A 14,827-nucleotide genomic window follows, 5' to 3' on the forward strand; every position below is an offset into this window, starting at 1 on the left:
AAAAAAAAAATTTTACTTGTATTCTTCTACAAGTTGGAATGCTTTTGAAGTGTGAAAGTCACAGTGATTATCAATTGATGCATTTTTTTTCTATAAAATATTTCATTTTGAGAACAAAGCCGCTAACAAACCTGGATACAAACAAGTGATTTCTATTGAAAATGTCACAGTAAAATGGTTCACTGGGTTCAAAGAACTAGGCTAATGATAAAATGGTACAGTAGTTCGGCTTCCCGGTTTCCTTAGAACAGACATTCCCAAACACCTAAGGTTTTTCAGCTTGGGTCAGTGAAGCCTGAGTACGTGGTGGAAATAATGCCCAAGTCTAAAGATAAAGCCAGCAACACCATTCACTGAGCAGCATTGCCCAACAGAACTTTCTGTGATGATGGTAAAGTTCTGTATTTGTTCTGTCCAACATGTGGTCATTAAGTACTTGAAATGTGCCTAGTGTGACTAAGCAAATGAGTTTAAGCTTTTTTAAATTTTTAATTAAATAAATGTAAATAAGCCAGATATGACTACTGACTACTGTATTGGATGGCACAGATCAAGAGATACTAGTTTATTACAAGTAAATTCCTTTGCCTCCACCTCAATGCTTTTTAAGAAGTTACTTCACCCTGGTTCCTAGTTCTAAAAGAGAGCTGCAAAGAAATAGCTACATAAAACCCATCATCCTAAAAACATATTTGACATATCTGAAAGGACATAAATGTGAGGTGACTCATACCTAATACTTTAGCATTTTCTCATTCCAGTTTTCTTTCTTAAGAGTGATGTTGTACAAGAAAGTTCACCAAAAGCAAAAATTCCTCTTAGAATGTGAAAGGACAGAGAGCACTACCAGTTCTAATATTTCAATTCTTATAATCATGTTGTGCTACAAGATTAAATTGGTACAACACACACTAGATTACCTGAGATCTATGAACGAGCAACTACTTTCGAATTCCAGGCCATCACAATCCTCATAAATTTTAGTGGCTGTTTCAAGAGAATCACAGTCTACTACCGCATAATAGTACTTCAGTCGTTTGAATTGATAATCTCTCAGTTTTTCTCTACAGGTCCTAAAAGGGGAAAAACTCATTAGGCTTACTTAAACAGGAACACAAATACTCTCTCCCTTTAAAAAATAAATGTAATTGTTCCAAGAAAAAAAATTACAAACTGGTTTTTATTCCAATCCAAACTTCCTTTATGATTTTGCCTTCATGAACATTAAATACTTAAGCCCAATTTATTATTTTGACAAGGTACAGACCAGGGACTTTGACTGGAATTTGATATCTAGAAAAGGAAAGCAAGAACTACATGTGCTTACCTGTGATTTTAATTCTTAGAATAGCTATTTTTTTGTTTGTTTTGCTATCACATACAGCCTTCTCAAGTAAAACCACTAGAGAGGATCACTGTATTATAAAATATTCTAGGAAAGCATTAGCTTTTATTATAAAGAAATTACTGATCTTGTAAAACTTTATTCAGGTGTTGTCAAGTCTACGTGGTATAAATTCAACTTACTTAACTACAGCATATTCTTTGAGGGTCTTCATCTGCTCTCTTTTGCCACCAATTTTTATTAAGTGCACATATAGCTCCACCTAGTGGATTAAAAACTACCTTAAACTTTTTTCTATACTACATTACAATGATTAAGAACTTTTTCTACTATTCTTGTATTTTTCTATTTAATCCTTAAATAAGAGAAATTACATAATTTGAAGGCAAATAGTTTCAATTCCATTTACATAAAAAGCAACATCTCAGAAAAAAAGCAAAACTTACTGATTCAGGGCAATGAGGCTGAGACCTCTAAATCAGTTTAGTCATGACATGTTTTTAAAACTGCAATAATAATTTTCATGAATATAGAAATACGAATACAAAAAAATGTTACTGGAATAGTGTGCCACTTCTGACAGACTTTAACCTGCTTTGAAAACTGTTTTAACCATGAATGGCGCAAGTGTAAACTTTAGTACCAACTATTAAAGTGACCAGAATTCTGAACTAGTGACACAAACTCATGAGGTTTAGTTTTATTTTCTAGAGTGTTTTAATACCAGTCCTTTTCAGGGGCATCTTCAGGAATGCTTAATAACTCTACTGGTCCTTGAACTTGCTCTTCCTTCATCCTCTCCTTTCCAAATTCTGAAGCATATATCTAAACACAAAAAAGTAAGATTAATGTAATTTATATTTCCCTTTTTTTTATAATATACAGACCTGTCAAGGTCAGGAACTCTAAACAACTGGACTCAATGAAAACAGCAAGAATGCTTCACTTCCAAACCCACTATAGGAAGCTAAAGCATCCTCAGGAATAATCTTAAAAATAGTCATTTTGGCTAGGGATTAACAGATGTGGGCTTGGGAACAAAAATAGAATATCTCCTCCATACATTCTGGGCTCTAAGGGAAAAATTAAGAAAAGTGAAACAAGATTCTAAGTTCAAGGAATGATACATAAACACACACACACACACACACACACACACACACACACGTGTGAAAAATGATTGGATTAAATAATTTAAATGATATATTAAAATGATTAAAGAAATATATAAAACAATGAAGAAACATAATTTTGTAACACCTAACTTATCCCTAAAATCATATCGTTTATCCAATGCTTTCTTTTAAAGAAATTCTTTAAATAAAAAAGAACTGATGACAATCTTATCACACAGGTTATATATAGTCTTGGTATAAGAAGGAGTCACACTCGCCTAGATTTGGTATTATCTTGGCCACTTTTGAGATTCAAGAAATATAATGGTATTAATCTGCATTGTTTTGATACAACTGGGCTTAATATTCATCTATTAACTAATGTACACTTTTTTGAGTTGTTTGAAATATCTAATTTATCCACTAGGGGATCCAAGTTTTTCTTACTAATCTAAGTTGCATAAAATAGCTTTCAATGCAGAAATTTTTAGTATATATGCTTACATCTGTTGATTCTTTTGTATTTTTTTTCCTCTTTGTAAGTCCAGAGATTCCTACTACCCATCTCCTAAAACACAAGATTTAACAAAAATACCATTCTATTTTATTCTGCCAGTAGTTTTAAAATTTTTTTCTTCATTTCATCTGGCTATCATTTGGGGCTATTACAAGGGCCTGCACTAAGTTCTCCAACACAAGGACTTGTCCGTTTGTTCCAATACCATGTACTCAAGAAGTTTATTTTGTTCTAAATTATCATACAAACTCTTCTATCTACCTATTGCATCAAGTTGTCCCTGTACTTTTACCCAAAGCTATTAAATTCTGTAGCATTATAAAATGTTGAGATATTGTAACCGGTAGGGTGAATCCTTTTATACTGGTATGATTCCTCAAAAACTTGTGAGTCATTCTCACTTGTTTATTCTTTTAGATGATTAATGGTAACCTTTTTCTTAACTTTCATTTGAACTGAGATTTTGATTGAAACTATACTAAAACTGCAGAACTGACATCTTAAATATTTAAACTGAACAGTAGTAATTTAGAGCTGTTTCAGGCTCTGTACTAAATACTTAGCATGATCTTCTTTTCATTTAATCCTTACCACTACCTTAAGAAATACTACTGTTATATCTACTTAGAGGAGAAAAGACATTTGAGAAATTAATCAATAAAATGCACAAGATCATACAGCATGTATCAGAATCAAGATTTGAATATAGGTCTGTCATACTACAAAGCCTAGAGTCTTAATACCTACGTGGGCTCTCAAGAAATATGGTATCTCAAAATTTAAGTTTTTCAAGTATTATTTATCAAGTGTAACAGCTTACTTCATGTAGGTCATATTGTTTAAGGTAATTTCTAAGGCTTTTATATGTTTCTGCTGCTAATTTTTCTTCTTGCTAATTCTAGTAATGAAGCATTTTTAAAAATATTTATCTTATACCTTGTCCCTTTACTGAGCTTTATTATAACAGCTTTTCAGTTGATTTCTTTGTTTTTTTTAATTAAACACAATCATATAACCGAGCAATAATTTTACCTCTTCCTTTCTTACTTTCATACCTATTGTATCAGTTTTGTGCCTTAACTGTATTGGACAACTTCCAGATTATTTTCCTTAGAAGGAAAACTATGACTTTAAAAAAAGAGATTTAACTTAGAATGCTTAGAAATATTTACTTCAAAATAAAATCAATTCTCACCTTTACAGAAAATATAACACCTCCTTTAGGTTTAAATGAATTGAACAAAGCCAGCAAATCTTTTGCCTTCAATCTATCCCAGTCCATGTTGCAAACTGCTAAACGATGCGTAATCTAAGAAATGAGAAAAATTAAATATGATATAATCTATATCATTCCCAATGCTTGCAAAATTAAGATAGTAAAAATATAATGCCTTCTTCTCCCCAAATCCTGAAATCATTAATATAGTATTTAAGTGGTTTCAATATGTAAAAGAAAACTTCAGATGAGTCACACAAAAGTAAAACTGTCAACAGAAAAGCACTTTCTCTTACTTGGTTCTTAGTTCTTGAATCAGAACATGACAAGCTGATTCTTTAACCACCAAGTTTGTTAAGCTATTCTGCCACCCATAAGTAGGAAAGCTGAGTATATTAATCTACAGCATTTCTAATAGGTGCAGTAGGAATTGAAATATAAACTCCTAGTTAAAACAAGAATTTTCTAAAAATTTCATGTGACTTTTAATTATTTATATAGAAGTTCATCCCTATCTGCTTGGACAGACATGTACTTTATATAGGTATATTCTGTATCAAGAAGTTTTAATCAGAATCATCATCAAGAGTATTATTTACCAATAAAGCTTTTCCTTGTTAATTTAATGACATCAATCCTACCATCTATAACAGCTACTTCTACTGTACTCTTGACAAATAATCTTATTTATTCAAAAGGTCACCTCATCAGCCCGAGGAGCATCTTTATCTAATTCTCTCCAAGCATGCTCAAAACCAGATTCCTCTGGAAGTAAATATGCCATATCTTCTTCATCTTCAGAACTACTTTCTATATTTCCTTTGCCCCTCGCAAGATCGGGGCCACTGTCACTTTCATCATCATCCTCACTATCCTCATCTTCATCCTCCTCATCATTTTCATTCCCTCCATCATCATCATCATCATCATCATCATCATCATCATGAAGATCAGCAGCAACAGCTCTACAAATGCCTGTAAATTCATCTTCAGATTCTTCATCACCTCCTATTTCACTAGCACTTTCTGAATCTTCCTCCAGAGCTTCTTTGTCAAACATTTTACCACTTGCTGAGTTTTCATGACCATCGCTGTCTCTTGCCATTATGAATGGAACCACTGCAAAAAGGTCAAAGGTGGGAGAAATTAAGAAAACGTAAACACTGAATTAAATTAAATACAAGTTATTTTGACCTCAAATCCAGTGAAAATATAATTTCTATGAAACAGACTAAAGGAAAATATAAACTTGGCAAAATTCATGCCTAACCAAGTTATTTAATAGAAATCTTAATATATACCCAGATCACACAAGTAGATTCATATACTCATTCAATATTTATGGAGTGTCTGCTCTGTGCTAGGTACTCAACATACTACCATTGGCAAAAGAGAAACAATCAATGCCCTCAATAAGCTTCCAGTCAGGTGAAGAGGATAGATGGACAGTTATTGATCAAATAAAATCCATCAAATCAATGCACATAAAAAAATGAAATTACAACTAGGGTAAGTGCCAAGAAGAAATGTTACAAGATGCTATGAGAGCACAAAATAGGGGTCCCTAAGTAAGTGATAAACGAGTTGCTACTAGAAGGATGAAGAGGAATTAAGTAGTCAGGGTTAGACTAATAGATGAAGGAAATGTTCCAAATAGCAAGAAAAGCATATGTAAAGATCCACTAATAGAAAAAAGCTGGCAAGCATGTCTGGATTACAGATAGCCAGAAGTCTTCTTGTACAGAAGTCAAGTAGAAAATGAAACTGAAGAGTTAGGTAGGTGCCATGTAGCTTTGGACTTTATCATAAAAACATATAGAAGCCACTGCTATTTTCAGAAGGAGGGACATCATCAGATTTGCATATTGAGATCACCTCAGCAACGGTGTAGAAAACTTGAGGGAGTTAAGAGTAGATGTGAAAAAGAATTAAAAGGTTAGTACAGTATTCCTGGTGAGAAATGAAGGTAGCACTAAGTTGGTGGCAGTAGAGATGTAGAGTAGTGAGTCGCTCTTGACTTTCAGAGTCAGGAGGTAAGACCAACAGTAATCAGTGACAGGGGCTTGATATGGGGAATCTGGGCAGTGTCAAAGATGAGTCCTAGCTTCTTGACTTGCAGAAGGAGCTAGCTAGTTAGATGGACAGACAGAAAAAGAGGTAATGATAGAAGAGAACAAGTTTGTTTGGTGGAGGTATATCATGAATTTGGTTTTGGATATGTTGAACTGGAAGTGCCTCTGAGCCATCTAAGAGGAGATATAGAGAAGGCCATCGGCTGTATGAGTCTACAGCTCAGAGAAGTCTGAGCTGGAAATAAAGTCTTTGACTGATTCTTGTATATAATAAAAAACATTGTGATGTGGATAAGATCAGTTATGAAGAGAGCAAAATAGTAACTTTTCTGCTATATCTTAAAGTTTGCAACTGGCTTATGGTTAGCAATATATGAGTGAAAGACTGGTTTCACCTTAAACTGGGTTTTTTTTGGCCCTCATTATACACAGAAAGGACTGATTTCCTATTTCTAAAACAATCATATGCTTCTATCTATTCTGTGCATATCTGTGTGAGTATAGCTATATCTTATATATCTTATTCATCTTTAAGTTGGAGCTTATGTTTCTGATTCACAGGTTCTAAGTGGATAGAGCCTATAAGTGGTCCTATAATCTTATAATAGTCATTCACTGACCAAATATTGAGTACTATGTACAAAGAATTGAGCTGGGGGGACCAAAAAGGGAGATGATGTATAACATGATCCCATGCTCTTCATGAGCTCATAAACAAAAGAAATCATTTACTGATTTATGAAATTATGTTCTAAAGCACCACAGAGAGAAACACCTAAATTTGCCGGCAGAGAGGTATTTATAATAAGGAAGGCTTCAAAAAGATGCCTGACCTGAGACCAAGTGAAAAGGGGTTTTGTTAGGAGGAAAATAGGAACTGAGCTTTATTTTAGTACCACAAGAGGGGGAGTAATAAAAGATAACTAACTAGTAGATGTGAAAAAGCCAAAAAAAGGCATTATCATAAGTTCTATAAATGGGATCAGAAAAACACCACCATGGATAGTGACAGAAAGTTACTATTAGATAAGCATTAGAACTCACTTTTAAGCAACCTGCTTAAAATAACACCTTGGGGACACAGCTCTATCTAGTATTGCAATATTTCTCAAACATCAGTTATTACTATACAATTTTCATGATTTTTGCCTGTCACTGATATTTTTCATGAAGCTGAATTTTTTTTAATTAAAAATATTAGCTTGTTCTAAACAATATCCCTGAAGCCACAAACGTGATATGGTGGTTACATTTTTTTGCCTAAGATGTTGAACTACGTAACTATTAATATAAAAAATGTTTGAGTATCACCTGACATATGACATCTTCTCACATGACAATGGTACACATATCACATTTGGGGTTGTATAATAAATTGATACATGGGAGACTGAAAGAGATCTAGTATTTTAATATTTTTGACAATATTAATTACATTCAGAATATTTATTCATTCACTAAACATTTGCTCAGACCCTACCTTGTACAAAGCCTTATTCTAAATAATGAGGGAATAGAAAAATAAGTAACTGCCTCTATTCCTAGATGGTACTGCTCCAGTAGTGACTATAAACACTACTATTATTCAGCTACTTTAAAAAAATGCTTTATCATTTTCCCTCTGATTATAAAAGTAATGAATGCTCACTGTAAAAAATTAAGAAAATATGGTTTAGCAAAGAAAATAAAGATGACTAGTAATTTTTCATTCAGAGATAACTAAGTGGTTATTTTGGTACATAACTCCCTAAATTTGTTTTCTATGATATGCCCACTAATTTAAGTAGCTAGTCATACCATTTATTCTATTTTGTAACCTATGTTTTTGGGTTTTTTTTGGTCGCACCGCGTGGCTTTCAGGATCTTAGTTCCCTGACCAGGGATGGAACCCGGGTCCTCAGCAGTGAAAGTGTAAAGTCTTAACCATGGGACCACCAGGGAATTCCCATGTAATATATTTTTAAAACTTCGTATGTCATGAACATATCTGTATATGTCATAACTTATTTAATCAACCCCATAATGATTTATGTTACCGTTTAAAAAACTTTAATTCTTTAAACACATGCCCAATTGTTTACTTAAAATAAATTCTAGGAGTGCAAGTGCTGGGCATCAACATTTTAAAATGATACGTAATATTAAACTGCAACTCCCTACATCATCTTTACCTCATAGCACTTAAAAAGCCCCTTGTACACAGTACTTGCTGGAATGATAAGTCATGAATGAATAAAGAAAAAAAGATGGTGCTGGTGGAGTCACATGATCTCTACTTACAGATAATGCTTTTTCTAGACTGTGGAACCAATGTAAATTACAGCAAACAACATGGTGGGGTAGAAAGAGTCAAAGACCTGAGTTACTGGCCCAGCTCTGTGTATCCTCACATAGATCACTTGTTTCCTAAAGAATATATCCTAATTTCTCATGGTTACTGAGAAAATTAAATTAAAAAAGATATGTCAAAAGATTCTGTAAAATCAACCCCAAGGATTATATGGATATGTTATATTAATCTAATGCCCTAAATCTAGTGAAATTTGAAGGATACTGGACTAACTTCGCTCACAAACTCAGCATCAAGCCAACCTTGCTGCTGTTCCCAGCCTGATCTTATCCTCCACTTTCAGTAACCAGACTTGCATCCCTTGTCCCTATACCTCAGTTTGCTGTGTGGTTCCACTATAAATCTCACCCCTGGCCCCTAGTCTCTGCTATTTAGAATTCTGTCCACTGCCTGATACTTCCTACCTTCCCAGTGTGATTATGGCCTGTCAAGACCTCTCTCTGCCTCTTCTTGATGCTTACCTTCCCTGGGTCCTGTAACCACAGCCAGCCTTTGTCTGGCTTATCTGAACATCACCAATTTTCAGTTACAACATCAACCATCAGCAATACCAATACTCAAAATTTCCTGCTGCCAGAGGTGACGCAACTTTTTAATAAGCTTAGAAAACTTGTAAACATGAACTAGAGTCAGATGTTTCTTACTTAGCTTCAAACAACCATTTCTAGCTTTATTATTCGCTCACCCCTTCAGACACCTTATTATCTAATCAAATGGGAATACTGATCTCTTCTGAGCAAGCTCAACTGTATCTCTGCTCAAAAAGTTCTTTCCGTGTAGAATACTCTGGATCCCAAATTTAATTCTTCCAAACCCCAACCAAAATAGCACTTCACCTATGAATTTTACTGATTACCATATCTTGAGTGACCTCCTCCTCCAAATTCTCAGAGCCCTGCTCTTCTACAGCACTTTAAATTACTCTATTTTGTATTATGGTTCTGATTAATTTCTTCTGCTTTAGATCTGCACTGTCCAATATGGTAGCCAGCAGCCACAGGTGGCAATTGAGCACCTGAAAGATGGCTCATCCAACTTGATATTAGTATGAAAATAGAATATAAAATATCCCATTACATTTTTTATGTTGATTACATATTGAAGTAATTTTTGATATATTAGGTTAAATAAAATATATTAATAAAATTAATTTCACCTGTTTCTTCTTACTTTTTAAAGTGTCCACTAGAAAATTCAAAATTATATATTTCTATTGGACAGTACTGCTTTAGACCAGTGACACTGCACAGAGTTTAGCAGGTTGTTATTTGCAAAAGGTGATCTGCAAAGGGTCAAGAAGGGCTGAAATCAAGGCCAAACTCCAATCACCAATCCACACACCCTGCAGGAGTACTGTGTCTGTTCAGAGGAAAAGAACCTGTGCCTCCCTCAAAGGTGCTGTCCTCACCAAACTGTGAGTTCTGGAAGTGCTGTGTGTCCAGAAGGGCGCATCTTTTTCTAATCTGCACAGGCATCATATACACTAACAGTAGCCCTGAGATAGCGGAACCATGTCTTACTCAGTGTTCTATCTGCCACATATTAGTTACTAAAAAGTAGTTGAATGAATGAAGGAAGGAATGAGCACCCAACTCTACTTACCTTTTTCAGACACACCTCTTTTTATCCTGTGATGAGACCATATAACATTTTATCTGGTTGGAGAACCTAGCTGTCACTAGTGCCCACCACAAATCAAAATCACTGTTTAGCCTCAAGACCTAAATTTTTGTCTCTCTTCTAGCCATTATAGCATCAAATCAAAAATTCATTATCATATGGTATTTTTTCTTTCATAGCTTTATACTTCCAAATAAGCATTTGACCACTTTTATGATACTATGAAAATACTCATTAGATATATTTCCTTTTTTAAAAGACTAGTGTAAAAATAAGTAATGTAATACCAAAGAATCTTTAGTTCTTTCCAACCAACCTGATTGCATTTCTCTTCCTGTCTCAGAATACTTGACTTTGGGAGACTGTGCAATTTCAGAGGTGCCTGAGTCTACTGTTCTTAATTTTCCTTTGGGAAACAAGTCTGTATTATGTTGAACAACGGTTTTTTTCCCTTTTGTACTTTTTTGTATAAATTCTTTGCTATCGCTCTTGGGACTTGTTGACTCTATCTTCTTAGATTTGCACGAGGTTTTCATTTTCTGAATTCTCTCGGAGTTATCTAAATCATTCTTATTTCCAGAATCCTTTTGATTAATTTTCTTGGCTTCTTTCTTTTTCTCCTCAACAAGATTTTTTGATTCTTTTTCGTTTTTAGTCTGGGGTTTTTTCTTCTTCAGTTTCTTTTGGTTCAAAGTTTTATTATCTTCATCAGAGAGATCCGAATCAGAATCTGAAAGGTCGTAAAAACGCTTCAAGTCCTCTGTAGTGCTATGGTTGATGGGGCGTCCTCTTTTATCCACAGCATAATTCAATTTGAACTTTTTGTCATGAAACATTGCTCGAAATCTCTTGTCAATTTTGATTTTTCGATCCTTTTCTGGCATTTCCCAAAATCTCGGGTCCTTTGCAACCCGCCTAAACCGCTGGTCACTCATTATTTCTTGTTTGGATGCCATTTTTAAATGTCTGACTGGGCAAATGCTTGAAGAAACCAGACACTAAAAAATAAAACAATAATGAAAGGTTACTAATATAATTAAATAAGATGCTTTGGGAATATTAATTCAAAATACTGTATTCTAAGGTAAATGTAAGTAAAATAAAAGTAACATGTCTAATTTCCTTTCCCAAACTCATTTTGAGTCACATGCAGAAAATAAAAAACTATCAGAATATCTTCTTTTGAGTACAGATCATATGGAGAAATAAATTTAAGGCAAAACCAAGCAGAATTCCAGGTCTTTATGGCGGGGGGCAAATGATTACTAGCCAACTGCCCTCACTTAGATATCCTATATTTCTACTTGTATACTTGTATGTGTTACAAGTAAAAAACTAATGTAATTTAAAAATTCCGAAGTCTCAGTTGGTCTTATTTGTTTCTTCACGTTCTGGTCCCATTCTCTCCGTTAATCCTTACTTCATTCTACCCGGAACAGCATTTACTTCTATGTGGCTAGTCTCCTAACTAAACAGACCAAAATCAATTCAGGTTTAGCTCAAAGTTCCCCCTTTATATACTACCACCCTTCATGAATCTGGTGAAGTCTCACTCTAGTTAATAAATACATGGTAATAGTGCTTTGTTTCAAAAGCAAGGCTTGACTATGATGCAATTATACAATTAAACATTTAACGCTCTGAACAGCCTTATGGAGTAGGGTAGGTACCATTTCATTCAACTATTACAGCTAATGTGTATAAGTGTTTAGAACGAAAGCACTTGATACACTCCTGATATTCGGAGAGGGGAAGGCGACCTAACCTCATCTCCGACGCCCGCCCTCATCTCTGTAGCCCACCCTCCCCTTCTACCCACCCTCTAACGCGGGAAACACCAGGGTGACCCCGGAACTAGGGTCTCCTTCCCAACTCCCAAACCTCAGAGAGCCGGAAGAGGGAAGAGGGCCCTCAACAGGACGCGGAGGAAGAGCAAGGAAGCCTGAAGAAAGAAGTCGGAAAGGCAAGGAGGAAGAGCGCGGCCCTCACGAATCCGATGGAGACCCTTTCAGAGACTGATTCTGCCCCCTCGACAAGCCCTTTTTCTGGAACCTAACCCCACTCACCAATTCCGAGACTTCTCCGAGCCACACGTAGGCCCCCAACTCCCACAATCCTCAGCGTGACGCGCAGCCGTAATGGTACGCGAACTGGGCCAAACTTCATCCGCTTTCCCTCGGCGAAGTTCTCCAGAGTCCTCGCTGAACCTGCGGCGCATGCGCACGATAAATGCGCCTGCAAACGGCGTTGCCGCTGGAGATGCTGCGGCTGACCAGGTTCCCGACCCGGTGGCGACGACCTCCGGCGGCAGGGGTCCCCGCGAAGAACGTCGGCTTCAGGAAGGTGGCCTCCGGCGTCTCTTCCCTGGGCAGCGCCTCGCCCAGATCCCTAAACATATTCGATCGGGATTTGAAGAGGAAACAGAAGAACTGGGCGGCCCGGCAGCCTGAGCGGATAAAGTTTGACTACCTGAAGGAGGAGGTGAGTCAGCGGGATGGCGGGGAGGGCGGCGCCGAGCCTTGGCTTCGGGTCCGGGAGCTCCGGCCAGGCCCCGGCCGCCCCCACTTCGCTGTGTGAGCTTGAGCAGCCGACCTGCCTGTCTGGGCCTCTACTATAGTCTCCCAGCGGCCGGGCGCCGGTGTTTGTAAATTGCTCTTCATTCATTCATAACCTCGGCAGATGGTGCCTGTATTACAGGTGTGACCAGGGCAAAGTAAGACCGCTGCTCTCAGGAGATTTCATTCTTGTGGGAGGCGAGACAGTGAACAAAAACATGTAATTTCAGCTAAAGAAGTAAGGCCAGGTAACAAAGTGAAGTAGTAAGGTGACTGCGCTGGTCAGGGAAGGCCGCTCAGCCAGACGACGTGATGAGGAATTAGCCAGGCTGGGATCTGGGGGGAAAAGCCTTGTAGGCAAACGGAAAGACAAACGCAGAGCCCCTGAGGCCGAAAGGACCTTGTTGAGACTTCCAGGGACCTCCATTGGGAGGTGAGGGAGGGCCCAGCTTACGAGGGCCTTAATGGTTAAGGATTTGGGATTTTCTTCTCCATCTCGGCTGTCCATTTGATATGGTAATTTCTGGCCGCATGTAGCTACTGAGCACTTGAATGTCCCTTTGAGATGGGCAGTAAATGTAAAATACACGGGATTTCAGTGACAATGTGAACAAAGGATGTAAAATATTTCCTTAATATCTTTTTACATTGATTACATGTTGAAGTTTTATTTTTGATACATTGAGTTAAATAAAATGTTTAAATTAATTTCTTTACCCTTTTTAAAATGGCTACTAGAAAATTTTAAGTTGCTCATGTGGCTCTGATTGTTTTTCTATTGGCCAACATGGCTCTAGAGGAATGTGAGACTGTCGAATGCTTTTAAGCAATGGAGTGATGGGCTCTGGTTCGTGTTTTAGAAAGACTCATTAAGATAAATTAAGATCTCTGATTTGTCTGTGCTGGTTTGAGAGACCTCTTCCTCTCTGCCTAGGTGGTCTAGGGACTTGAGCAGGTTTCTGCTTTCTGGACAGGCAGCACAGAGCTCAGGCCTCGTGTTTCTTCAGGGATGGACTAAAATTGAAATCAAGTGTAATGAGTTCTTTCAAGCCTATGCAGCCAACATTTACTGCCCCTACTTTGGGCAGAGCTCTGTGCAAGTCCTGGCCTGATCAGATGAGTGACTCTGTCCTCAGGGTTCATGGTGACATGTACTTAGAAGATGTGAGTTTCCAGCCACTCTTCTCCAAGAGAAGCACCTGGATTACAACTTGACTGAGGCCTCACCAGTGTTTAGGACTAGAATAAATGAGATAAAGTATATGACAGTTTTTTTAAAAATAATAAACAAAAGGTATTCATATTAGGAATGACGTACAAAGTGGAGTCCTCTGGGAAATGACTTCTGCTGTCCTCCTCCCTTACCCCTTCTTCCCCCCCAAAGCAAATACACATATGTTCTGAACTTTCAAGGCCTAATAGAAACTCTGGGATGTTTATAAGGGAATGAATGGAATATTAGGCTCCCACATCTTTATTCCTGCCAGACGAAGCTAGCCCAGCAAAAAGGAGGTGCCTACCTTATGACGTCTTTTAAATTAGGGTGGGATTGAAGAGGTTTCTTCAGATTTGGCTGACTTCTAATTTGCAGATGTTGCTCAGAAAAGTTGTTTACTCATTTAGGAGTTCCACAAAATTTGTTAGTAGTTATCAAATAATAGAGTTTTTATTAAGTGATCATTTATACATTGATCTGTAATAATCCCCAGCTAACTAATTTTTGACTTTCACATACCTCATGCTAATATCTATAGACAATAATATGCTTGTTATGTTCCTGTTGATTTTTTTTTTAAATTGGGGTATCCTGTTGCTTTTTGGCCTTGCATTCTTGTATCATATGGAATATAAAGTCATATATATATACATATATATGTATATATATATGTATATATATATAGTATTTAGTCTTCTTTCCTTAAATTGACTTCTGAAGTAATTAACTCGGTGTGTTTCCTTTAATTTATGGTGTTCCTATTCAGAATTTGAAAAGAAAGTTGCTGAGGTCAAATTGAAAAAGGGATAAAGGGAATTTAA

At 36.6% G+C, this 14,827-nt stretch overlaps 2 protein-coding genes across 5 annotated transcripts in view; one reads left to right on the forward strand and one right to left on the reverse strand.

The window, feature by feature from the left end:
- ESF1 (ESF1 nucleolar pre-rRNA processing protein homolog) overlaps positions 1 to 12,399 on the reverse strand; it is a 58,505-nt gene extending 46,106 nt beyond the window's left edge. The window contains exons 1-6 of the mRNA XM_060031251.1: positions 12,302 to 12,399; positions 10,552 to 11,233; positions 4,897 to 5,312; positions 4,173 to 4,286; positions 2,070 to 2,170; positions 921 to 1,073 (exon numbers count right to left, since the gene is read on the reverse strand). Of these exons, the coding sequence (XP_059887234.1) occupies positions 921 to 1,073; positions 2,070 to 2,170; positions 4,173 to 4,286; positions 4,897 to 5,312; positions 10,552 to 11,191 (1,424 nt within the window). The 5' untranslated portion in view covers positions 11,192 to 11,233; positions 12,302 to 12,399. The remainder of the gene's footprint in view (positions 1 to 920; positions 1,074 to 2,069; positions 2,171 to 4,172; positions 4,287 to 4,896; positions 5,313 to 10,551; positions 11,234 to 12,301) is intronic.
- NDUFAF5 (NADH:ubiquinone oxidoreductase complex assembly factor 5) overlaps positions 12,365 to 14,827 on the forward strand; it is a 32,573-nt gene continuing 30,110 nt past the window's right edge. For all 4 annotated transcript variants that reach the window (XR_009522103.1, XR_009522104.1, XM_060031252.1 and 1 more), the window contains exon 1: positions 12,365 to 12,716. Coding sequence is in view for 2 of the 4 variants with exons in the window: in XM_060031252.1 (XP_059887235.1) it covers positions 12,465 to 12,716 (252 nt within the window). In the remaining 2 variants the exon portion in view is untranslated. The remainder of the gene's footprint in view (positions 12,717 to 14,827) is intronic.

This window comes from Delphinus delphis, chromosome 15 (assembly GCF_949987515.2).
Source record: "Delphinus delphis chromosome 15, mDelDel1.2, whole genome shotgun sequence".
In the NCBI taxonomy this organism is placed as follows: domain Eukaryota; kingdom Metazoa; phylum Chordata; class Mammalia; order Artiodactyla; family Delphinidae; genus Delphinus; species Delphinus delphis.